This window comes from Mustela lutreola, chromosome 12 (genome assembly GCF_030435805.1).
Source record: "Mustela lutreola isolate mMusLut2 chromosome 12, mMusLut2.pri, whole genome shotgun sequence".
NCBI lineage: Eukaryota > Metazoa > Chordata > Mammalia > Carnivora > Mustelidae > Mustela > Mustela lutreola.
Window position 1 is genome coordinate 33,390,797 of NC_081301.1, and position 26,713 is coordinate 33,417,509.

The window sequence follows — 26,713 nt, forward strand, 5'->3', positions numbered from 1 at the left end:
ACAGTGCATGCATGAGTGGGGGTGGCAGAGAGGGGTAGAGGAGGGAGAGAGCGAATCTTTTTTTTTTTTTAGATTTATTTATTATCTGAAAGTGTGGTGGGGAAAGGGGAAGGGTAGAGAGAATCTTTTTTTTTTTTAAGACTTCATTTATTTATATTTGTCAAAGAGAGAGACAGAGATAGCGAGAGAGAGCACAAACCCAGGGAGTGGCCAGCAGAAGGAGATGCAGGCTCCCCTCTGAGCCAGGAGCCCGATGCCGGACTCAATCCCAGGACACTGGGATCATGATCTGAGCCAAAGGCAGACACTTAACTGACTGAGCCACCCAGGCAACCCTGGAGAGAGACAATCTTAATCAGTGTGGAGCCAGGCATGGGGCTTGATCTCACAATCCTGAGATCATGACCTGAGCCAAAATCAAGAGTGACACGCTTAGCTGACTGAACCACCTAAGGGCCCCAAAGATTATGTTTAAAAGAGACTGACTCCTTGAAACAAACTGAGGGTTTCAGAAGGCAGAAGGTGGGGGGTTGGGGTAGCCGGGTGACGGGTATTAAGGACGGCACGCGACGTAATGAGCACTGGGTGCTATACACAACTAATGAATCACTGAACATTACATCAAACACTACTGATGTACTAGATGTTGGTGAGCTGAACATAAAAAATTTTAAAAATAGAATAAAGGGCACCTGGGTGGCTCAGTGGGTTAAAGCTTCTGCCTTCAGCTCAGGTCATGATCCCAGGGTCCTTGGATAGAGCCCCGAATCAGGCTCTCTGCTCAGCAGGGAGTCTGCTTCCTCCTCTCTCTCTCCCTGCCTTTCTGCCTACTTGTGATCCCTGCCTGTCAAATAAATAAATAAATAATCTTAAAAAAAAAAAAAAAAAGCTGAGAAAGAAGGAGAAAAAATAAAAAGAGACTGACAACAATATAAATTAAAAAATAGAAAGACTGACTACGTGTTGCCAAGGATACAGAGAAAGCAGAAGTCTCGCATGCTGATGGTTGTAATCGAAATGGAACAATCACTTTGGAAAATGGTTTGATGATTTCCTTAAAAAGTGTGATCTTCTACATGAAGACCCGGCCATTCCACTCAAAGGTACAAATCCAGGGAAAAGGGAAGCAGAGGTACACAAAGATTTGTGCACAAATGTTCCTAGTGGCTTTATTTGCAAGAGCTAAAGACACAAATAAATCAAATGTCCATCAATGGGGATGCCCCTGGGTTTACAAGGTTTCCAACTTTGGGTTTCCGTTGAGGTCAAGGTCTCAGAGTCATGGAGTTGAGCCCCACTCAATCAGCACAGAGTCTGCTTAAGACTCTCCCTCCATCTCCTTCCCCGTCTCCTCCCCAACCCCACCCCGGGAGCTCGCTTTATCTCTCTCTCTCTCTCTCTCTCTCTGTCATGAACAAATAAATCTCATTAAAAAGAAAAAAAAAAGGGGGAATGGGCACACACAAAATCTGTTTTCTCAATATAGTGTAACACCACCTGGCAATAAGAAAGAATGAATTTCTGGCACAGGTTAAAGGTATATGAATCTCAAAATAGCTATGCTGTGTGAAAGAAGATACACCAAAAATAAAAAGTACATCCTGTATAATTCCATTTATATAAAATTCTGGAAAAAGATCAGTGATGAGGGCGGTGATGGAATAGGATGGGAAGGAGAGATGACAAAAGGTGACAAGGAAGTTTATGGGGTTCGTTATCTTGATTGTGGTCCAGATTTCATGGATGTCAACATTTGTCAGAACTTATCAGATTGTACACATCAAAGAGGTGTCTGGTGGCATATCATTTCAGTGTTATTTGCATTTCCCTAAAGACTAATGAGAAGCTGACAGGCATTTGCTCATACAGGCCTGGAGGCCCTGAGAGAGAACCCAGCTGGGCAGAGAGGTTTGGAGCCATTGTACTGGGATGGCCTATTCTGTAAATTAGGGTCCATCCTTCAGGGAGAACGAGAGACATGGGGAATAAAGAGGCCTCAGACCAATGGCCAAAGAAATAAGCATTGTTCTGTGAGGAGGAATGCCAGGGCTTGTTGATATCAAGAAGGCAGCATGCCTAGGACTCAGGACTGAAATTTCAAGGTTAGGTGATGGTGAACCCACTTTTTAAACCTTTATTCTCTATCTGAAGGAACTCTGACTCTCCCTGGAAGAAAGCCCCACAAAAAAGCTTTGAGACCTGGCAGATGACGCGTCTTCCTTGGAGAGGTTACAAGCAGGGAGGAACAATGATGGCTCATCACGTTTATCCCGATCCCTGAGAACCCTGGCATGTGCTCTCTGAAAGCAAGACATGCCACGGCAAAATTCCCGGCCAGTATGCGGCAGCCCTTACCTTGGGCCCACTGTGGGATCTGCAAGGGCTGGTAGCCTTCTGAGAACAAGAACATAACCTTATTGGCTGTGGCCCCAAAGGCGATTCCATAGGACCATCGGTTACTAAAGGTGCCCACGAAGTCCAGAGGTCTGTGAAGGAGGGAAAGAGCTTGTGAGGCCAAACCGCGGCTCCGTCCAACAGTTCACCTCCAAATTACGAATCCCACCCTGAGGAGGGATTATTGGGTGGTGAATTTTTTATTTCAACTGACTTTTTTCTGAGACCCTCAGGGCCAGTTCTTGGGGGTAAATGGGGATTCAGGGTACCGAAGTGAGGAAGACCAAAATCTTTGCCCTTGAAGAGCTCCAAGTCCTGGGGAGGAGGATGGGGGAAGGGACACAAGCAATTAGTTATTAGGACACTAATAACCATGAGAACAAACAAAATAGGACGAGTTTCATCTATGAGAGACACGCGCAGTGTGACTCAAGAGACCAAAGCAAGGACTATGTGCTCGACAGGCCTGGGGGAGCCTGCCCTGTGCCCGGCTGCTAGGAGACCCCCAACATCCCTGGAGAGGTCTGGGTAGCATGGGCCACGCAGGTTCCACGCAAGAATACCTTCCCAGCCACAGCCGAATGGACCAGCGGTGACCACCTGACCCTGGGTGGGCCAGTCAGACGCCTGGTCTTGGATTTTGGGCTTCTGACCCTGAAGACATGGGCCAGTCAGCTGTTAAAATTCTGTTCTGGAAAGCTATGCCACATTGGGATCAGAGCGGGTGCTAGAGGCAAATGGAGGTTTTAGGGAAGGAAGGATCCTAAATCAGAGGATAAAAGCAGACAGCAGAGAGGACAATAATAAAATGGTGCTGAGGGGCTCTCGTGATGCAGGGAGGCAAGAAGAGAATTAGTCTCCCAGAGATGACCATCCCAGGAGACTAGCAGCCATGAGGCTGGCCTTGCCAGATTCTGTGAAATCTCTGTAACTTTATAAAAATCCTTTATTTCCCTTCGACAAAAACAAGCTTTATAGGATGTCTGTTTCTTCTAACCAAAATAGCTCTGTCCAGATCAAAGTAAGCAACCGCATCTGGAAAAAAGAGAGGACTTTCCCATCAAAGGGCCATCTGAAGCAAGTTTTGATGAAAACACTGGGAGTGATGCGTGGAGGCAGGGACCTGGGGCCAGGGTCTGGATCTCACCTCCTGCCCCTTTAGTCTTGCTCATCCTGCCCTTCAAGGCTCAGCTCAAGGAGCACCTCTTCTGGAAAGCACCCCCACCACTATCACCCAGACCCCTCCCAGCAGGCTCACCTAGGTGCTGCCTTGCCTGTGTCCCCTTAGCCCTAAGGGCATGCCCGTGTTTCACACACTACTGCTTGTCTAGAAAACTATATGCTCCAAGGGGTGGGCACCTAATACAAGCTCTTGTGGGAGTGGGTGCTCAGCGCATGTTCACCAACACCCATTCTGTGGACGGGAACCGAATTCAGTCAGTCCCACCTGTGGTACCTCAGAGATATGTGAGACTGTTTCCAGATCCTTCAGACAGATGGCAGCCCCCGCTCTACTTATGGCAGCGACACCGTGGGCGGCAAATGAAGAACTGCTTGGCAAACTGGCGTGCCACGCACAAGTGAGGGGCTTCTGATGCATGAAGACAGTAGGCCTGACAGAATTCCTCAGAAAAGCGGGGGTTTTAATGGGAAAGTGGCCAGGGAGCAAGCAGGCTGTGCCTTTACCAACTGAAAGTTGAAGCAGTTCAACATGACCCATATGGAGCTCCTGCTTCTTAAAACGTCCCGCACCAGCCCCGCCTGTCAGATGCCCAGGGCCGAGTCTGGCTCGGCACCCCAAACAGTAGGGCTCAGGCCTGGCCTCTTGGGAGCAACTGACCCCTTCAGTGGGTGCTTCCCAGAATGAGTCTGCTCCTCAGAGCTGGCACAGGGCCTTCCTATGTCACCCTGAAGCCGTAGGTCCCTGCTAGCCTTGGTCTCGATGCCCTGCTTCCTCTCCCTTTGCCAGAGCCCAAGGGGAAGACCTTAGTGTGTCTGCACACTCGAGCCTGCTTAGGCTCCAACATCTGGAGAGCAAATATCAAGCAGACCTCAGTGAAAGCTCTCGTCACTTGTTAGCTCTGTGGACTTGGGCTGTCATCCATGACCTGAGGATAAGAACCTCCAGCATACTAGGTCAGCAAGAGAGTTCATCCAAGTAATGCAAGCAAAGCAAAGGGTTCAGTGCCTGGGTCACGGTCACTGTGCAGTAACTGTTATCTGCGTTAGCATCACTATTATTATGAATTATTAAAGGGGGATGTGGCAGGGAAATGAATGATTAGAGCATAAAGATAAACGTGATCAGGGGTGCAGAGACTCAGGATGGCAGAGCCAGCAAGGGCTCGAAAGCAGCCTCATCCGGGTGGGATCTCCTGGTGTGTGACCGACCCATGGTGCCATCCCAGCACGAATGCTTGCCGCTGCCAGTGACCAACCCAGAGCTCGCTTCCTCCTGCTTCCCAAGGCCGCCATGGTGCTGGGTGTGCAAAGGCCTTTCCCACCAGGAGCAGAGCCTCCTTGAAACATCGTAATCACATCTGGGCAGCCCTGGGTGCTGAGACCACACTGGCCTGGAGGCCAATTCTGAACTCCCAGAGCTGGGCAGGGACAGGATAGGGAGGGGAAAGAGGGGTGGAGAGGAGGCATGGGGAGCTATGCTGGCCTTGCTACAGGGTTCCCCAAGCGGTGGCGACCACTCACATGATGATTTCAAAGCGGTTCCCCAGGAGGTGAGAAGGGTCCTCTCTCTGCTTACGGTGCTCTCGTCTTTGGAGAAAGGACAAGATCAAAATGATGAAAAGCTACGGGAAGAGAAGAGGAGCGTCAGTGGGAACATTCATCCTCAGCGTGGCCGCGGGGCCTTCCCTGAAAGAAAACGTGTGGGCGAGCAGAGGGCACGGAGTGTCTGTGACTCCTCAGACCCCCGAGGCGGGGAGCTGGCTACATGCACTCTTGAGCTTCCAGAAAGCTCAATTTTGTACTGAGCTTACCTTTGGGTTGCCCTGAACTGGTTCAAATCCCGTCTCCCCCCACAGACTGACTGGAAGAGAGATCTAACTTCGCTGATTTCCATTTCCTCATCTGTAAAAAGGGGATAAACCCTGTCAGGTTACAAATCCTTCTTTGTTCTTTGTTTGTTTGTTTGTTTGTTTGTTTTTAACCTGCTGTGGATTCAATCATATTCCCAATTCTTGATACCCCTTGTCTCTCCCCCTTTACAAGAAACCTCCTGAGAACTGTCTACACTCGCTGCCTTCACTTCCTCGCCTCTCGCCAGCTCTTTAACCCCCTAACCTGGCTTCACCCCCATCCATGGAAACACCTCTGGCCAAAGTCAAAAAATACCACCAATCCAATGGAATCTTGATGCCCAAATCTGGCTTGATCTCTCCACCGTGTTCCATGGTGTTGACCACCTCCTCCTCTTAGAAACACCCTCTTCCCTAGGCTTCCATCAGCTGCGCTTTTCTGGGTGTTCACCATCACCTCTCAGCCTCCTCTGCTGGATTATTAAAGTGCTCCTCATAATGCCTCATAGTTCAGTCCAAGGACCCCTTATTACCAGATCTTCTCACCCACATCCGTGCCTTCAATGACCATCAATGCACAGAAGACTCACGTGCTTGACTCTTCAGCCCAGACCTTGTCCACGAGCTCCGTAACTGTTCATCAAACTACAGAGTTGGCATTTCTTTTTGATGTATTGAAAGCGTCTTAAATTCAGTATGTCTTAAAATAGAATTCATGATTTGCTTCCCTGCCCCGTTCTTTCAACCACCGTAAACCCTGATCTCTTCTGGTTCTCCTTAACTAGTGAATGGCAGATACTGCCATTCTTCTGGCTGTGCAAGTGATGAAACCCACACCTCCTCAACTCTTCCTCTCCCTAACTTCTCTATTCTATGCATTCCCCAGTCCTACTGTCTTTCCTCCCAAAAGTCTTAAAGCTGACCACCACCATCCAGGATGAGCTAAAATCTGTAGCCATCTCCTCTCTGGCCTACCTCTATGTGATTCCCGCATGTGGTCATTTCAAAACAGAAATCTGATCACACCAGCCTCACGCTGGAAACACTCCAGTTACTCCCCACTGCACTTGGAGTGCAGACACCACTCCTTCGCACAGAGCCCCGCAGGGCTCCACCGGACCTCCCAGATACCTCCACCTCAGCTCCCCACTCCAGTCACACAAGCCCTCTCAGCTCCTCACACTCCCCGTTCCCCTCTTCCACAGGGCCTTTGCACGTGCTCTCCTACCTGCCTGAGAGGCTCTATACCACATCTCCCAGCAGACCTCACCTACCATCGCTTCCTTAGAAGAGCTTTTTTTGACTCCCCTAAAAACCAGTGTCTTTGACTCTTTGGCCTTAAAAAGGCTTCTTCTGCCTGTTTTGTTTTGTTTTGTTTTGTTTTGTTTTTTGGTGCATAATGCAAGAGAGCTAGTTGAGGAAATTCACCCGAAGTCTCTCTGCTGACCTATTTAGGCTCCTCTGGGAGTCTGTGTATGGGAGTGACCCAGTCTGCTCCAGGCTCTCCCCTGCTTCTACTTACTGATGGGATGAGGGAATAATGGAGGAAGAGCTCCAAGTCCACCGAGCCGACACAGGTGCCGTTTAGCTGCCTGGTTCTGAAAAACAGCCCAAACCACATTCACACCATCAGTCATGGCTGCAGTCACTGACCCGTCAGCCTTGAGCATCACTGGCAGAAGCTCGACTTGTACCCCACTAGGACCATCTGATCTTTTTTAACTTTGCTTCCTCAGGGCCAGCACTGCCCACTGTGATGTGTCTTCCCTATGTGAATTTATCCTCATCCATGTTTCTTTCTCCAGCCAGATTATCTACCCAACTGTCCTGCTAACTGGATCTAACTCCTTTTCTCTTTCGTTCCTTTTATTGTTGTTGTTGTTAATTAATTTATCTCTTAAGTAGTCTCTATATCCAACATGGGCTCAAACTCATGACCCCAGGGTCAAGGGTCATAGGTTCCATGGACTGAGCCAGCAGTGCTCCTAGCTCCTTCCTTCCTTGATGACACCGCCGGGAACAGATTCAGGCTCTGTGAGGCCCAAGGCTTATCTAATTTGGACATCCTTTTCAAATAAAACTAAGAAATCCTCTTACTTTTTTGTATTTTCAGGAAAACATGCCGCCACATAAACACTTAACAGGGTTCCCCCCCACCACTCCCGCCGAGTCTTGGCAGGACCTCCCTGTGTGGAGGCTGGAGTTTCATTAACTGGGCAGGAACGCCGCGGGCATCTGGACCAGTGGCTGCGGACCGTGTCCTCCCCAGGCTGCAGGAGCAGGATGCTGGGGCCTCAGGGCTAAAAGATGATAAGGCAGTTCCACGACTTCTCTTGACAGGGACTCTCTCCTTTCCGGACTCCCCATTCTTTGTTCTTGCCTCTCGGATTCCACTCCACCCCCTCCCCCAAGGCACGCTCACGGGCGCCCACAGGTCTGCGCTACCCATGGTGGCATCCGTCTGGCCCTCTCCAGGCTTCCTTCCCTGGCCGGCTCCTGCTTTTCCCTCCAAGGTCTCAGGGAAGAGCACTCCTCAGGGAAACCCGTGAGCGGAGCACCTTTCCCTGTAGCTCTTTAAAACCCCAATGCTCCCCCAGGTACGTGTAACCACGCGTCTGAAAGATCCTAGAAGTGGTGGAGAAGGTGCGGGAACCCAGGTCGCCAGAAACATGATAGAACCCTAAAGGTCACACTTCTGCTTTCAGGAGGATACACGGAGCACATACACCAGCCTCTCCATTCCATACAAAACCCTCAAAATGACAAAGATGTCATTAAAAAACAAAAAATCAGCTCAGGTCATGATCTCAGGGTCCTGGGATCAAATCCCGCATTGGGCTCTCTGCTCAGCGGGGAGCCTGGTTCCCCCTCTTTCTCAGCCTGCCTCTCTCCCTACTGTGATCTCTCTCTCTCTGTGTGTCAAATAAATAAATAAATAAATAAATAAATAAATAAAAATAAAAAAACAAGACAGAGAAAGTAAACAAAACTACAAGAAGACCCTGAATGATACAGGGATCATTAGGATTACAGCAAAGAGGGGAGCCTGGGTGGTTTAGTCAGTTAAGTATCTGCCTTTGGCTCAGGTCATGACCCGGGGGTCCGGGGATGGAGCCCCATGAGCCCCACATCTGGACTCCCTGCCCTCTCCCTCTGCCTCTGCCACTCCCCCAGCTTGTGCTGTCGCTTGCTCGCTTGCTCTCTCTGTCAAATAACAGCAAAGAAAAAAGGCATGAGTCAACAATGCCACACACACAGGGCTCTACACCCACAGTGCAAGAGGGGAAGCAGGACGCGGTTGCCAACAGCCCACTGAGTGATGAACTGGGGTCTCGCAGAGTCCCAGCTGTCCTCCCACCTCCGCTGACCAGCCACGGGCAGTGGGGGTTGTCCCCAGGAGTGGTGCATATGGGTCACAGAGAGAGAGAGAGACGGGTCATGCTCTGGATCACAGGTGGTCTGCGAGGGACCAAGAGCTTCACCTTCCAGATGGCCAGCCCCAGAGGCACCCCGCCTAGCGGTGTCTCACCCTCCAACCCGCCGCCCTGACGGCAGCCTTAGGACAAGCCACCTTCCAGAAAGTGGGCACCCCAGTGGCCACTCAGTCACAAAGATGAGCACACAGTCGAGGGCCATCAAACATCTGAGGGAAAAAAAAAAACAAAACACAAAAGGAGCTAAAAATTGAAGAAGGGGCAAGACAGAACCTCTCTGAAGTTATTACTATAGGAAATTTTTCATAAGAAGCATAAATCCCAGGAAGTAGAAGGGCTCAAGGAGCAACAACAGGCAAAAAATCAGCAAAATTTACTGTTAACCCCGAGCACAGGATTTTAAGAAAATATACATTTAAATAAATACATAAACATATAAATATATATGACATAAATGAAGATAAATTTCTCTAGCTGTATCTAGAGAGATATATCTTTATATATAGATAACATTCTTAGAAACACCAGGACACAAAAGACCCTCTGGAAAGAAAAGTGGAAGAAATTCTCAAGAAATAAGAAAGAGGATTCTAGGAAGAAGGAGAAGGGTTTAAAAGCAACAACTAACAGAAAATGAGTAAAATACATGGTTAAATATCAGGGTGCCTGGTTGGCTCAGTCGGTTAAGCGTCCAACTCTTGATTCTGGCTCAGGTGCATGATCTTGGGGATGCGGGATCGAGCCCCATGTCCAGCTCTGTGCTTGGCATAGTCAGCTAAAGATCATCTCCCTCTCCCTCTCCTTCTGCTGTGCTGCTCCCCACCAACTCATGCTTTCTTTAAATAAATAAATATCTCGGCGAGTAGTTATTGTGACACATAATGTGTGAAATGCCAAATTGGAGATAAAATACCAGGTGATATCCTGCAGTGGGGAGGGGTGGGGTGGGAACAGGTGTGGACCCCGAGGGGAGAAAGGCACCTTCCCGTTCTCCTGCTTGGCAGGATGATGAAGAAAACGGTTTTCTCTTTCTGGGCAGTATAAGAAAAAAGGAGTTCTAAGGAAGTATGTTACAAATCCCATAGGTAACTGCTAGAAAAATACGATTATAGTGTAAACCCGTATATTAAAAATTATCTATGGAAGAAAGAAAATTCAATCGTTCCAACCAACTATAGGAAGAGAAAAAAACAAAATCAAGATTAGAAGAGAAACTCCACGAGAACAAAAATGTCCAGAGAACAGTAAGCCACCAACAAGGAAGATAGAAATATGCAGAGTTCTTAAGATTCCAGCTAGTAAAAAAAAAAGTAGAAATTAAGATAAAATGCTATCTTATCTATTAAATTGGGGATTATTGAAGATATTCCCCAATATTACTAAAGGTTAAAGCAAGTTAGTGTCCATTTACTGGTAGTAAGAGGGGTTTTTTTTTTTTTCAAGATTTTATTTATTTATTTGACAGAGATCACAAGTTGGCAGAGAGTCAAGCAGAGAGAGAGGAGGAAGTAGGCACCCTGCTGAGCAGAGAGCCTGATGCGGGACTCAATCCCAGAACCCTGGGATCATGACCTGAGCCAAAGACAGAGGCTTTAACCCACTGAGCCACCCAGGTGCCCCTGGTAGTAAGAAGTTTAACTGGTATAACCATTCGATGGACTAGTTTTGCAATATATACACCAAGAACTTTCCAGATACAGCAATCCCACTTCCAGGAATTCTACTTCTGAAAAATATAAGCTAAGGAAATACTCAGAAAGGTGCCTACAGATATGCTCAGACTCTCTCTCTTTCTCTATCCTCACCGTGTCACTCTCTCATGCATGCATGTATATAATATTTGAAATGTAATATATGCTCATTGTAAAACACTCAAAGTATGTACAAATGTATAAATGTATAAAGTAGTAAATAAAAGTCCTTTCTTTTTCAATAACTATGTGTGTTTACAACATCTATAGTGTTAAGAAAAATGTTAAGCAAAAATTGGGCCTAACTAAACTCGATTTTTTTCATTTAATCAAGGAAAGAAAAAGCATTTACCTAGGAAAGGAAATATCTCGTGTCAGTACATACAGAACCATCACACTTTTCCAGATGGGTGACCTCCCACACAGATGCACCAGCAGGCCTGTCTCATGCTCGAGGGGCTGAGCCGAGAGCTGGTCTGGCAGCAGCTGGAAACAGGTGAGCTCATAACGGGTCCACAGCCCCAGAGTCTGGCCCCCTGGGCTACACTTCCTCTCTGGCAGCCACTGCCGTGAACATACAAAGCCTACCACAGGCAACCCAAGCTCGAAAGCCACGGAGACCCCTTCCTGGCAGATCCCGGTGGGGCAGGTGTGCTGAAGGGTGAACATCTACAGGGCAGCAGCAAGCAACAGCCCTAAATGTAGAAGAACCACCCTCCCTGGGTGATGCCTTCTTCTGGCATCTGGAACTGTTCTTCTAGAATTGAAAAACTCTTATCCTATTCATCTTAGAAATAGTTTCCGTCAATTGTTGAACAAGTGACGTTCTGAGCCCTTGTCTTCATTGTTGCACATTTGTCTTACTCATTAATGCAAATAAAACGATCGAATAACAATCACATCGAAACTATGCTCATTCATCAATTGCAGGTTGGCTACAATAAGAGTTCAGCAAAAATCAATGAAAGCATTCCATGAGAATTAACTGGCTGTATGGACTCTATAATAAAGAGCGTTGTGTATTTCATTATGTACAAGTTGTGTGATACATGCTAGGTAGGTACAATCTATGTCAAGCACATATATTTTTTCCAGGGAGTCAGCTGTTGCACACCTCTGGCCCACCCCTGGGCAGAGGTGGCCCTGGCTCTAGGCATGGGCAAGAATAATGAGGAAGTCCAACGCTGGAAACGGATGTCGATATAAATTATGCTTTGGGACAAAAAGAAGTTTAGAGGAAAGAGCACAAGAGGGGGCCAGCGCCCCAACCTAACCTCTTCTCCCAAGCTCTGCCAAAGGAGGAGATTGGAGCAGTTCAGTGTTTTTAGGTTTTTGGACTACAAGTCATAGTTGTGGTCAAGTACACACTGTCGCCATGAGCCAGTTCACATGTGTGTGTATGGGTGTAACCACGTGCAAAACTAATTTTCACAACACAATACCCTTCCTATGCACTGTGTCCTCTTGGATTTTTTTTTTTTTTTAAGATTTTTTGTTTGTTTGTTTGACAGATAGAGATCACAGGTAGGCGGGGAGAGGGAGAGAGAGAGAGAGGAGGAAGCAAGTTCCCTGCTAAGCAGAGAGCCCGATGTGGGGCTCGATCCCAGGACCCTGGGACCATGACCTGAGCCGAAGGCAGAGGCTTTAACCCACTGAGCCACCCAGGCGTCCCTCCTCTCGGATTTTTAATCTGATTCAATTCTCTTCATTTTGTTCTGGCCTGTTCCATTTTGTAAGAGGCTGGTCATAACCACTAAATTAACTTTACAGTTCACTAATGGATCTCAGTCAGCTGCTTGGAAAAAAACCCTGATTAGGAGGTGATCGGGAGAGCAGGGGCCCCCCACCCCTGAAGGCGTCTGACTCACGGTACCTTTGGCAAGCATCTGTCCTTGCACCAAGGGGCTCCCAAACACCAGGCCTTGCTCCGATGTGTCACAGCAGGTGAGATCATCTGGAAACTATTTAGCCCAGGCCCTTATCAGCCTGCCCTTCTGGACGCTGCACCAGCCTCCTCGCCCTGGCTCATCTCCCTGGTGCCAGAGTCCATCCCTCGGCGCTCCCCTGGGAAGGACTCCCCCCAGCTCCTCAGCCACATGGCTCCCTGGCCCTCATCACCTCCTGTCCCAGGTGCTTTCTTCAGGCCCGAGCTCTGACTCTTTGTCTGGGCTTTTCCAAAGCAAGAAACGTTTCACTCGGCTTTAAATTCCAACCATCTCCCAGCCCAGCCCAGCCCTGCCCCTAGCTTCTGACTTGGGACAAACCAAATTAGGTGCTGAATGAATGAATGAAAAAGGAAAGGGAAGAGGAGAGAGGGAGAATAAGAAACACGCAGCACTGGGTGTGGTGGCCTTGCCTGTGTCATCGCTGTGCCCTGTCCACCCCTGAGGGTAAATGTTCTCATCTACCCAGCCATGGAATCACAGACTCCTGCCTAGTCACCAGAAGGCTCTGGAATCCATCCCTCTTGGATGCCTGAATGCCTTCGAGGACCCTCCCCACCACACCCATACCTAGAAGTGAAGATGTTTCATTTGGGCACTTCTACGCGTGGGCATCGTCTCCCCCACAAAGCCAACCCTTCCTTCTTACCGAGTCAGCGGGGTCTGGAGGGAACGGAAGCCAGACGGACCTGAGAGCCAGCCCAGCCCCACCACTCAGCAGCTGTGCGACCGTGGGTGCCGTGGGTGAGCCATGCCTTCTCTGGGCCTTCTGCTCCTCCTTCCAGGCTGCCCAATGACTAGACACAGTGAGAGTCAAGGGTCCACCTCACGCTCAATGAGAACTGATGTTCTTTTCCATCCTGCTCCCGCTTTTGCACAGCTCTGACCAAAAAAAGGGATTTTCCTGCTCCTGGGCAAAAAAGGTACTCTTGCTGGCTGTGTTTCCACCTCCTCAGGCCAGAGCCTGTCTGCTCCTCTGTCCTTGGAGTGTGTGCAATCTGCCTTTCTCAATCCACTGCATGGTACAGCCTGGCACCCCCGCTTCTTACTCAGCAGAGGGGTATCAGGGACCCCCCTGCCCTTGGCCCCATGACTATGCAGTGGACTGAAGTACTTCACCTGGTTAACCAGTAGCCACAGTGGCCACCTACACTTGGCCCAACAACCCGCCTCCATGCTGTCCAGAAGAGCCCAACTGCCCTCCAGAGTCGCTGGGTCCTGAGACCCGCATGTAGAGAACTGGCCAGAACGACTGCTTCGAGGCCACCCGGCTCTGCTGCTAAGTGCTGCGTGGCTCCTCGGGTCTCAGTCTGGTCACTCAGATTGGTAAACTGAGAAGGCTGAACTGCTTGGGGCACAGCCCACTGCTGGGAAGTGTCTCTTCCTAGGTCTGCACCCCCACTGGAAGGGGAGCTCCCCAGGGGCTGAGATGAGACCCTTCTCATCCATCTCTATGAGTCTGGCTCCTGGCCCAGCACGTGGCCCCAGTAGGTGCTCACTACTATTCCCTTCAGTGGGTGGAGGGCCGGCCGGCATCTCCCCTGGGGCCCACTGTGCATCAAGCTACACTTCAGGGGCTGTATATTTCTTAGCGAACTTCATGCCCGTGACAGTCCTGCGACAGAGGCACTATTATCACCCCATTTCACAGATGAGAAAACAGAGGCATCGAAAGGTCAGGAAGTTTGTCCAAGCCTCCCCAGCTAGTAAGGGGAGGAGACAGCAGGACTCGAGCCCTGGCAGTGTGGACTGTCACATAAGAACTTTCTGACACATTCTAGGACTCTTCAATGTCATATTCTGTGCCTGTGGCCACGGCAGGCCGAACGTTCTTGGAGGAAGACCAGAGACGCACAGGGGCTGTGAAGGGTTGACCTTGTGTTCCAGGCCATCTGCGCGCAGCTTTAAGAGTTCCATGAGGGGAGGCAAACTCCCTTCACACTTGACACACATGACGAAATGACAGGCTGTCTGGAAGTGGGGAACATGCGGGGGTGCCCACAAAACCAGACTGGCCATGGGACTCGGTGATGGGAATAAGTGGGTTTGATATATTATTCCCTCCTCTTCTGCATAAATGGTATACTTCCAATTTTAAAACTTTAAATTGTTGAAAAACAAAATAAAATTAAGTCCATGACTATCATGAAACTCACACAGGTGGCCACCTTGCAGACGATCTCTTGTTTTTTTCCCAGCCCTGCTGCCCACTTCTGTTTCTCTCTTACTGCCTGTTGTCTCTGTCACTTTCTTTGACTCTCTGATAATCAGGGGAAAGCTGTATCATGAAAGATATTTACACACCCTGTTCTTATTCTATTTTCGCCCCAGGGCTTCTGTCTCCTCTGTGTCCAAAATCCCAATTCCTTTTTTTTTTTTTTTTTTTTTTTTTTTTTTGCCTTGACTACTTCCATCCATTTTGACTTTGCTGTACAGTTAGAAATGGTCAGCTCTGGGTCGGTAACATCCTTTAGAGGGTGTGCGATGGAGTGTTTTCAAGCTCACGTGGGACCTCAGATCTGTCTGGAGGGAAGAGCCTGGGATTTGGACTCAAACAATCTTGAAACCTGGGGTCAATCATTTCTCTTCCTGCAGCCTTGGCTGCATGTCTGTGGAATGGGTGGGATGCCAGCACCCGCCTAGATCAGGGGTGCCTGGGTGGCTCAGTTGGTCAAGCGACTGCTTTCAGCTCAGGTCATCATCCTGGAGTCCCAGGATCGAGTCCCCACATTGGGCTCCCTGCTCAGTGGGGGGTCTGCTGACCTTATGACCCTCCCCCACCCCATGCTCTCTCTCTCATTCTATCTCTCAAATGGAGGAATAAAATCTAAAAAAAAAATAAATAAATAAAGGCGGGGGGAGAAAGAATGGGTCTGGATGGTGCATTGCTAACTGAGGCCCGTGTCGCCCTTCCCTACAGCTGCCTCCCCCAGATGCGGTTCCCTGAGCTGCAGGTGGATTCCAAGCAGCAGCCTGGCCCCCAGGGGGCCCTAGGGCACTCCCCTGGGCTGGCACCAGCATTATCGAGAGCCATAGGAGAACCTTGTACCAACGAGCTGGACATCCTGGGTGTGTGTCCAGGCTCCACCAGTGTCTCAGAGAAACAGAAGCAGCAGCTCGGCCAGGTGGGGAACGGAGCTCTCTGCCTGGGGCCCAGGAACCGCGGGATCTTTGTCAGCGCCGAGCTAAGGACGCTGCAGGACTGCACGGGGCTGCACAGCTCACCCAGCGCCCTCACTCCCGAGGTCTCGCTGCGTCCCTAGCAAGGTTCAGAGAGAGGCTGTCATTTATCCACAGGGGACTCTGACACAGGCACGAACTTGAAGCTCTGAGGATCAGAGATGAGGTGTTAATAGGCCTTTTGTGTCTTTGTTCCATTTTCTCCCCCTCCCTGTGTCTAGGTCTTTATTCTCTTAATTCTCCTCTGCTCTCACCTCACCCATCGCTTTCAGCTTTCTGCACAGCTCGGAATGGTCAGCCTGGTGGGTATCTGAGGGGGCATTCTCACCCATTTCTGAAAAGTTCAGAGAGGGATACCACAAAAAAAACAAAACAAAACAAAATCAGTGAATAAAGAAGGCAGAAGCCCATTTTTCTACTGCTACCATTCCTAACTGTCCAATAAGGCAGTGTTCATTTTCACTTCTTCTCACTTAATAAAATAACAATAATAACAGGTGCTGTTTGTTGAAGGTTTACCATGTGCTAGACAACCGGGCTACCGTCTTTTAAGTTATCAGCTCCCTGAATCTCTCACAACCTGTGGAGCGTGGACTCTTATTCCCACTTCATGGGTGGAAAAACAGAGGCTTTAGAGAGGGGAAGTAAATGACCACAGGCCCTCAGCTAGCGGCAGAGCTGGCATGGGAATCCTTCTGCTATTTTCTAAACAGGAAACTGACTCACACATTAAAATTATAGTAAGGGAGTGCCTGGGTGGTTCCGTCGGTTAAGCGTCTGCCTTCAGCTCAGGTGGTAACCCCAAGGTCCTGGGATCGAGCCCCGCATTGGGCTCCCTGCTCAGTGGACAGCCTGCTTCCCCCTCTGCCTGCTGCTCCTCCTGCTTGTGCTCTCCCTCTCTCTGACAAATAAATAAATAAAATCTTTGAAATCACACTAAGACATTGATAATGGCTCCATGTTGGGGGTCCTCAGAGACGACAGTGACCCCTACTCTTCACCGGCCAGACAGATCTGAGCAACATGCTCAGGACTGAGCCCTGCCCTGTGAGAAGGGCCTGACAAGGCAGCCTGGGTCTAGGCAATGACCACAATAAAGAGGAGGTCCTGGAAGGGGCCCCTGAAGGCCATGGGGTCGGTCACGTCCTCTGGGTGCAGCACAGACTTATTCTGAGACGAGACCATATGGCCAATTGCCTGCCTCCTGGTCCTCTCGTTTTGGATGTGCCACGGGACTCCAGTCCAGCGCGTCCCCACTGGACACCCCTGCCAACCTGCTCCTCTTCAGGGTTCCTCATGTCAGGAATGGTACCGCCGTCCCCTCAACCGGCCAAGCCAGACACCCAGAGGCACATTCTCCAATTCACCCCCCAGATCCAGCCCAGTCAGGGGCACTCTCCGATCCCTGCTGAATCCAGACATGTCTCTGTCCCCCCCAGCCCCTGCCACAGTCTAGGCTACCCTCACTGTCACCCGGATTGAGGGTGAATTTCTCGCCCTGTCTCACCCCTCTTGGTTTGACCCTTCATCCGTCCTCTACCCTGTGACCAGAGGGACCTCCCTGAAGTCCGCATCCAACCCCACTCCCCTGCTCAGCCCACGGAGCCCAGCTGGAGAGAAGAGGAAGTGATGAGCGCCCTCCGGCTTCCTGGTTCCTGTCCCCCGGCACTCAGCTGACTCCCCTCTCTGTCCACCTGTCCTCCAGGACCCCCTCTGCTCGGTTTCCTGTCCCATGTCCTTCTCCACCCCTGCCCTCTCCGTTCCCAATGCCTGGAGCTTCAGGGACAGCTACCTCCCGCTTTTCCAAAGTTCATGTTACGCCACTTCCCTTCTACAGAAGCCCTGTGTTAGTCCCTATCTGCATTAACCAAAAGAAATCCACAGGTGATTTTCCCCTTTATGAAAAAAAAGCCAAAGTGAAAACAGTGTCCTGGGTTTGTTTCACAACAAGCCAGTAGAGAAGCAGCAGGGACCCTGGGAGGGAGGGGGCTGTCGCCATGCTCCTTCCCCTGGAGACACATTTCCATCTAGCCGCTAGAGCTTCGAACGGGGTGAGCACCGGTGCTTTATCTCCATTTAGTTTGTGCATCTGTTAGCAAAATGTGTCTGAGGGTAACAGAAAAGCCTAAGAGAGGTTATTTTTGGGGTCTGGGAACACTCAAAAGTTTCTCCATATAATGGCTTTCCAGCATTCTGGCTTCTGAAAAGTTTCGTGGCAGACAGCGGGGAAACCTGTTATCTGCTTTCCCAAGTTGACCCCCGGCATGTCTGTCTGTCCACAGCTCCTCTTCTGCCTCTCACCCTCCACGACAGCCCCCTGACAACCTAACCAAACACACTAGGACACGAGAAAGTACCAGTTCTACTTTCTGTCATGCTTTGGGCTCATCTTTTCAGTTCTTAGATCATTTGAGATTAAATATTTAAGTTCCAATGTTTGAGCAAGAATTTTAATTGCTGGCATCTGGACCGGATTGTCAGATCTCAAAGTCCTTTCACAGTCTCTCCTCCTATAATCTTCCCTAAGCTGGGGGTTGAGGGGGGGGTCAGAGTTATTACACCTGATTTATAAGGGAGGAAACTGAGGCACTCAGATTTTCTAGAAACTACAGAGCCAGGGCTCCGACTCGGCTCCTCCAACACCGTACCTGGGCTCTTCCCATTCCTCTCTGGCTCCAAACTGAAGACAAACAGAAATCTGTTCACGGACCCAGGAACCCATCTGTGGTTCCTGTCCGCGTGCCAGCCCTACCTGCAAGTCGGCTAACCCGACGCCCTTCCACCAGTTTCCATGCGTCGCCGGCATCAAAGAAGACAGTTGCCAACGATGTTTGTTTGTTTAGCAGCTTGTCTTCAGTCTGACTCTCATAACTCACCTCGAGTTTGGGGAAAGCATCTCGGCGGGATGAGCGGTGCGTGCGGCCCCCGTGAGCAGTCTGCCTCTCTGGACTGTGCTGCGGGCTTCTCGGGCCTCTTAGTTATGGACGGCTTCTGAGAGTCTGGTGTCCTGCCCAGTTCTCTTCACAGCACCCAAAAACCACAGAGAAAAGGCAAACATCCAGTCAAATATTTACCAGGGAAACGAAAGCAGGCAGGTGGCCTTCTTCCTTGTTTCAGAAGACAACTATTTTTCCGCTCTTCCTCCCCTTCTCCTGCTTTCTCATTTGAAAAGCAGGAGCTGCTTCCTCTTTCCTCTCTCCTGGACAGCTGTTATCTCTGTTAGCCTGCTGGGGTGGGCAGGGGGGCCCCCCCTGAGCTATCAGAACTTTGCCCAGTAGCTAAGGCCTCTTTGGCTAGCTGTAAATATTATTATAGGCAATAAAGTAGGATGCTGTCTCAAGGCAATAAACTAGGAAACTAAGACCACTGGCTTCAAGATTCTTTTTGGAAGAGGACACCCGTGCCGGGACAAGAGGATGGAGAAAAGTTCAAAACCGAACCCCACCCATGCAGCAGAACCGGCTAGCCGTGCACCGGGATTCCTGATCCCTTTCCATAAAGTGAGGTCGGAAGGACTGGCCTATCCAGAGCCACAGTCCCCAGGCTCTGGCCTCCAGGAACAGACGCGGGGCCATGGCTCAGCAATGAACGACAGAGGTGTCAGGGGTTAATTCTGGGCTGAGAGAGTTAAAGATGTCTTCTCCTTCCCCATCCGCTGGCTTAGGACTCCAAGACCCTAAAGAAAGGGGATGGAAGGAGCCTGGGTCCCTGGATCACTCCGTAAGGGAACCTGTTCTCTGCACCAACTGTGCTTTCACACACTGGTCCGTGAGCAAGAAATAAAATTCTACCATCATAAGCCAGTGAAGCACAGGCCTCTTTGTCACAGCAAACGTAGCCCTAGGGGACACTGCACGGAACATGAAGGCCCAGGTCCTTATGTTAAGGGTAGGAAAACTAATGTTTAAGGAAGGGACATGTACTCACAGGACCGGCCAAGCCTCAGAAATCCAAGGCTCACAGAGCGGTGTCAGGGCCCCAGCCGCCATGCTGGTGCGACAGGACTGCCCCAGGGCACCACTGATGGGACCAAATGCCCGGCCCATGACTGCCGGTCCTCAATGATGTCCAACCAGTATCTGGGATGGACACTGTGTGTGGGGAGGTGGATGGGTGTGTCTCGGGAGTCTGGCCTCAAGACACAGAGCAACAGCTGGGCGCCCATCAGAGGGACTGAGAACAGGTAACAGAGAGACAGACAGACAGACACAGGGGCCTAAGGAGTGGTGGGGTCCTGATCAGGTCCAAGCGCGCCTCTCTCGAAGCTGAGAACGAGTGACGATTTCCCAGTTGCCACCATGGCCATGGATTCCAAATGGTCTTCTAAGCTGAATGGGAATGAGACCCCTGGATCCCCGTCTGTCAGGTCCCCGCTCCTCCCGCAGGCCAGGGCGGCCCCTAGCTCCCCTTCCTTGCTCTCACTCCATTCCTTCTGCTACCAGGCCCTCCTCACGCACCCCTTCACCTGTGTGGGGGGGCGCTCACCTCACAACGGTGCAGCCCCCACAAGGAAGGGGCCGGGACCCCTGCATCAACCCTGGAGGCAGACAGAGAGCCATTGCCTGAGGCTTTGCAGAGACAAGAAATGAAGGCCTCTTGCGTCCGGGTCACACACACTGCAGGGCCCGCTTGCTACAGCCACTGGTCCTTACCCTCATGGCCCCACCACTGCATGGACCACCCCCAGCTCCCGAGTGCCACCCCCCGCAGCACAGCTCACCCTCTCCTGGCCCCGCGTTCCAGGCTTTCCAGGCAGTTGCTTCAACCTTCTCTCCTGGCCTGCTCCCTGCTGGTTTCCCACACACATGACATTCTTCCTGAGCTGTAATCCTCTCCTGCTCCTCTGGGTCTTCAGGGAGCGAGGAACAGAGATGCACGCCAGGTGCCCAGGGCTAATGGGGTTTCCCAGCACACCCCCGCAGGGGCTGGGGCGCAACCTGGGAAGAAGCCGGAAACTCAAGCCCCTCTTGGGAATGATTCTCCACCCCCAAGGGCTCTCTCGTTCTCTGGTCTCTCTCCCTTCGGGTATGTCTTGCTTCAGGCTCTCTATGGCGCCATCCCTTTGCTTTTTTATAGTTTCTGCTCTCTCGTGGCTTCAACTCACCGCTGTCCTGACAAGTATCCTTTCAACTTCTACCTCCAGGGTTCACCCCCTCTGTTGTAAGGTTCCCTCAGATCGAATTGCTAACAGAAAGGTTCTGTTCTGGTTTATCTCTACCCCCGCGTTGGTCATAGGTCTTCATTCTTCTGTCTTGGGCTCATACAGCCCTTGTCTTACTTTGCGAGGGCTGCCGTAACAACCACCACCCACGGCAGGGACTTAATAACAGAAATTTATTCTTTCACAGTTCTGGAAGCTGGAAGTCCAAGATCAAGGGGTCCACAGGGTTGTTTTCTACGGAGACCTCTCCTTTTGGCTTGCAGAGCTCTGCCTCCTCACTGCCATCCAACCCCCCACCATGGCCTGTCCACTGGGCATGAGCATCCCTGATGTCTCTGTGTGTGTGTGTGTGTGTGTGTCCTAATCTCCCCTCCTTAGGAGGACACAAATCAGATGGGATTGGATCCCATCCTGATGGCCTTATTCTAACTTAACTATTTCTTTAGAAGGTCCATCTCCAAATACAGTCACAGTCTAAAATACCGGGGATTATGTCTTCAACCTATGAGTTTGTGTGGGGACAAAATTCAGTCCCTAACACCCCTGGGCTAATCAGCTCCAGGGGAGCAGGAGAGGGTCCCGCAGGCAGCGAACAGACACCCCACCTGACAGATTCAGGCCATTCATGTTTGATCCCTTTACTCCTACAATGAACACCCTGTCTCTGTCCTGCTTGTCACCAGCATCTTGTTCAGCAAGTCCTACCTCAGGCATAATGTCTCCAGGCCACTACGGTGTAATCTTGTTTCTCCTGGTGTGGCCAGCACCTCTCTTATGGCACATACGAGCCTTTACTACATGACCCCTATGTATAGAGAAGCAGTCTGGGGCAGTGGTTCAGAGTGTGGACTAGCTGTCTAATTTTGACCAGGTCACTGCTACCCTCTCGGATCTTTGGTTTAATCTGAGATAATATCTACGTGCTGCACACTCGTAGGTTGAAATGAGCTAACACACGTGAGAGGGTGCCCAACATACAGGAAGCACTCGATGAAAGTTAGCCCTTCCCAGGCCCCCACTCCCTGCCGGGTACCAACTGAGCAGAGAGTCACATCCGAGTTCCTCGTGTCCAAGTCCCAGCTCCCCTCATAGATCACGGCGACTTGGAAGTCACAACTAGGTTTAGTTCAACACCATGTCTGGAATAGAGGGGAGGCTTTGTAGATGCTTATTCTCAAAACTGAAAATAATGAAAGGAAAATGAAAAAGAGACATAGGAGGGTCAGGTCCAATGTAACTGTTACTGGCTGTCTGGAAACAAAGAAACACTGTTTCCTCTAAAAAACGGGCCCTCTCCTTCCCTGGAAGAAGCAGTTCTTGGTGCATCCCTGTCACACTGTTCCGAGAAAACACCTTCGAAGCTCTTCTCCCTCCAGACACGCAGAGATGCTCTCTCTTCCGGGAGCTCCCAGCTGCCAGGTGCTTCCTGGCTCCATTGCTCAGGCTTCGGACTGATGTTAAGTTCTTGGATTATAATCGTGGTTTCCCGGGGCGCCTGGGTGGCTCAGTGGTTTAGGCCGCTGCCTTCGGCTCAGGTCATGATCTCAGGGTCCTGGGATCGAGTCCCGCATCGGGCTCTCTGCTCAGCAGGGAGCCTGCTTCCCTCTGTCTCTCTCTGTCTGCCTCTCCATCTACTTGTGATTTCTCTTTGTCAAATAAATAAATAAATAAAATCTTAAAAAAAAATAAATAATCGTGGTTTCCCTCAATTCTACAATTCCTCTCTTCACACCATTAAGGAAAGGCCATTATTGAATTGCCACCGACTGCCCTGGGGACGCTGGGAAGGCAGCCACTTTAAAGTGGGAGAAAAGTTAAAGCGCTTGACCTAAAATGTTCGAGTTTGGCAAAATTTCATCCACAGTAATAAGGACCCATTTCTGAGGGGCTATGATGCTCCAGACGTGGCCCCTTGGAGCCTGGAGGCAGCCCTGTGTCATAGATCTCATCTTCTCTCTCTCAAGCCTTCTCACTTTAGTGTTGAATCTAAACAAAGAACTTGATGTGCATTTGTAGAACATTTCAACATCTGATTTCTCTCTACCATTCTAACTTCTGCAAACCTCTGAGTATTGCTTCTTCTATCCAACACACGTTAATTCCTTTTTGAAGTTTTGGGGCATTTGAATACTTGTTATGAGTTCATACAGGTTACCGATAAAAGCACTGAGCAGAGCCCTACAGCACCCCCCTAGAGACCTCCATCCGGGAGCCATGCAATGAGACGGTGAGGAAAGAGATGAGGAACTACCCTGGAACCCAGGCCAGGCAGGCTTACTGTCTTGCTGCCGGGTATTCAGCACGGTTCAGAGTCTGGTGACATCCAGGAAGCAATTCAGCAGGGCATCACAAAGGCTGTGAGTCTTTCCTGAGCGTTGGGAGCTAATCAAGACAGCCTCTATTTATTCCAAAGACATGCGGCTGGCTTAATTATTAAATTTAGAAACAAAAGAACCCAGGTATCCAGGTGATCTATTATAATCTCTCCATTAGGTAGCAATGACAGCTTTCTGGGGCAGGTATGCCCTTGACTAACAATGATTTTTCTCACTTTGAAAAAGAAGGAAACAAATCTATAGTCCAATCCAGCCCCTTCTCCATCACAGGCAAGATGGCTCCCCCTGCTGGCAGAATGAAGGCAAACTCTTGAACCTGGCATTCAGTGACCTTTGTGACCTGATTCATCTTCCCAATTTATCTTCCCAGACTAGACTCAACTCTGAAAAAGTCTGCAGGAGATCTGGACTCTCCCCTCAGGTGCCATCTACTTCCCCTGCCCTCACCTGTTCATTCTTCTCACAAATATTTACAAAGCACCTGTGTGCCAAGAAGGATGTCAGTCCCTGAGGACAGGAACTCTAGGGACACACCTTGGGCCCTCTTCCCACATTGGCCAAGATCCTGGCTTAGGCACAGTGTCCCTCCTGGGGAGGGTTCTGGTGCTTTGCAATTGCTCACAGATGGAAGACAGAGAACGAGATTATGGCTCCAGAAGGCGGACTGGGACAAATGGCTGGGCTGGGGTTGCGCAAGGACAGACCGGAGCAGCAGATCCGACCCTGCAAAGACCATTTCTGGAGCACCAGGAGGGGGACCCATGTTAACCAAGGCCCACCATGTACCGGAAAAGGAGTTCTATGCTGGGATACCCAGAGGCCTCGGTCCTCCCCTCAACTCTGCCCTGCAGGGCTCTGTAACTTTGAGCAAGCTTCTTCCCATTCTGTGCTGCAGTCCGCCCCTCTGTAAAGTGAGGATGTCAGAGGTGCTCTCTAAAGACCCTTTCTCCTTATCTGACCCTGCTGGGATGTCACCTGTGAAGCTTTCCCTGATCTCTCCATTGCTTTAGACAGACTCATACCGCTGAGGACACAGTGACCCATTTCTGTTCTCTTCACCTAACCAAGAGTGCTTTATGCCAGCACATTGGTTCACTCCAGTTACTAGGAATGACTGAACTAATGAATGCGGAGCAAGGTCATTTCGAGACCTGTAATCCCTACATTGTCCACAAGGTGGCAATGTACACAGCGGCGGCCACACTAACCTTGCGTTTGGTGGAAGCTTTGGGAAAGATGCAGAAGGCAAAAACAGAGAACCAGGGACTGCCCTCAAAGACTTATCCTCCTCTGGCTCTCCCTTTCCTCCCCACCTTTAAAGTGCCTTTAAGGTGGCAGTCTGTCAGCAACACAGACCCGAGCTGTGAGGTTCAGGCCTGGATTCCATGTTTCCAAGCCCTCACTGGCCCCTCAAGGCTCAGTTTAGAGAGCATTTTTTCTAGAGGGAAAAAAAAATTTTTTTTCCCAGAAGGTGGACTCCTTTCCCCCAGAACTTCTCTGTATGCAGTCACATTTATGGCATTGAAATGGCTTCCAGCCCGCCTTCCTCAGAAAGGCGGGCTGAGCACACAGCGACGGGCTTACTCATCTAATCCCCGGTGTCCCACCTAAGTCTGGTAAGCAATAGCAGATCCTTGGAGAGCCCGCTGGATGAGGAATGAATGAAAGAATTGGCAGATCACAGACATGATGGATCAAGAGGAACAGAAAACCATCCCTGGTTGAGAAAAACCAACGACAGTCAACCTTGGAACCACATGGAAGGGGTAGGGGCCCTGACCATCCACATCACTGAAAATCTGCATAGAGCTTTTGCCTCCCCGAAACGTAACTACTGATCGATTACTGTGGATCAGAAGCTTTACTGAGGGACGCCTGGGTGGCTCAGTTGGTTAGGCGGCTGCCTTCCGCTCAGGTCATGATCCCAGCGTCCTGGGATCGAGTCCTACATCGGGCTCCTTGCTCCACAGGGAGCCTGCTTCTCCCTCTGCCACTCTGCCTGTGCGCGCTCTCTCTCTCTGACAAATAAATAAAATCTGAAAAAAAAAAGGAAGAAGCTTTACTGATAATGCAGACTGACACATATTTCCTATGTCTTATCTATTGAATAACAAATTCTTACAATAAAGTAAGCTAGAGAAAAGAAAATGTTATTAAGAAAAATCACGAGGAAAACACATTTATGGTACTATACTATAAAAGAAATCTGTGGGGCACCTGGGTGGCTCAGTCAGCTAAGTGTCTGCCTTTAGCTCAGGTCATGGTCCCAGAATCCTGGGATGGAGCCCAACACTGGGTTCCCTGCTCAGCAGGAAGCCTGCTTCTCCCTCTTCCTCTGCTGCTCCCCCTGCTTGTGTTCTCTCTCAAATTAATAAAATTCTTTTAAAAAAAAAGAAAGAAAGAAAGAAAGAAAGAAAAAGAAAGAAAGAAATCTGCATATAAGTGGATCTGCACAGTTGAAATCTGCACTGTTCAAGGGTCAGCTGCACAGGTTTGTGTTGGCAACAGGTCAGGAAGAGACCAAATACTCAGCACATGACACACTGTTACTTTGAAAGGAGTAAAGCCAAGGGCCTGCTAAAAGGAGGCAAATGCTTTACTCAAGTGAGTACGCTATGCGGCCTTCTAAGAAAATGAATCCTCCCCATGGCAAGGTGACTTCTCTTTCAATTATTTATGAGGAAACTGATGGCAGCTAATAACTCTCCTGGTAAAAAAGGAAAGTTCCAGAGGCTTTCATGTGGCCCTGCCTCTTATAAAAGCCCTTCCTCCATGTGTCACAGAACTGATGCTGGGAGATTCTGTCCATTGCCTAATGTGTCTAGTGACTGCACATTTTTTTTTAAAGATTTTATTTATTTATTTGACAGAGAGAGATCACAGTAGACAGAGAGGCAGGCAGAGAGAGAGAGAGGGAAGCAGGCTCCCTGCTGAGCAGAGAGCCCGATGCGGGACTCGATCCCAGGACCCTGAGATCATGACCTGAGCCGAAGGCAGCAGCTTAACCACTGAGCCACCCAGGCACCCACTGCACATTTTTAAAATAAAGATGTATTTATTTATTTGAGAGAGAGTGCTTGTGCTCACAAGCTGTGGGAACAGCAGGGAGAAGGAGAAGCAGGTTCCCTACCAAACAGGGAGCCCAATGTGGGGCTCAATCCCAGGACCCTGGGATATGATCTGAGCAGAAAGCAGAGGCTTAACCCACTGAGCCACCCAAGCACCGCTACCTCTAAGCTTTTTCATCTCTTCCTTTGCAACACACTAGGGAAGTACTGGCATCTCAAATTAACTAAATGCAGATCATCATTAAGGCTCAGTTTCACTTAAACAGCTTAGTAAAGACAGAGTCACTTCGAGCTACACAGGCCAACACACTGAATCCAGAATCTCAGGTAAGTGCACCTCTATGGACTCAGTAAAAGTTACGTTCTGTTCTCTTTGGTCTTCCATCCTTAAAATCCATTCTGGCACATACTCCCCAAGTTGCTACAATGTAATTTAGCAAAATCTTGGCGTTCTTGTGGTACAGAAGCTATATT

General features: G+C 49.8%; 1 protein-coding gene across 1 annotated transcript in view; it reads right to left on the bottom strand.

Annotated features, from left to right (window-relative positions):
• The window catches only part of LOC131812541 (stimulated by retinoic acid gene 6 protein-like), a 48,907-nt gene extending 30,053 nt beyond the window's left edge, over positions 1–18,854 (bottom strand). The window contains exons 1-4 of the mRNA XM_059142224.1: positions 18,551–18,854; positions 6,949–7,024; positions 5,098–5,198; positions 2,356–2,486 (exon numbers count right to left, since the gene is read on the bottom strand). Of these exons, the coding sequence (XP_058998207.1) occupies positions 2,356–2,486; positions 5,098–5,198; positions 6,949–7,024; positions 18,551–18,570 (328 nt within the window). The 5' untranslated portion in view covers positions 18,571–18,854. The remainder of the gene's footprint in view (positions 1–2,355; positions 2,487–5,097; positions 5,199–6,948; positions 7,025–18,550) is intronic.
• Positions 18,855–26,713: the final 7,859 nt, after the last annotated feature.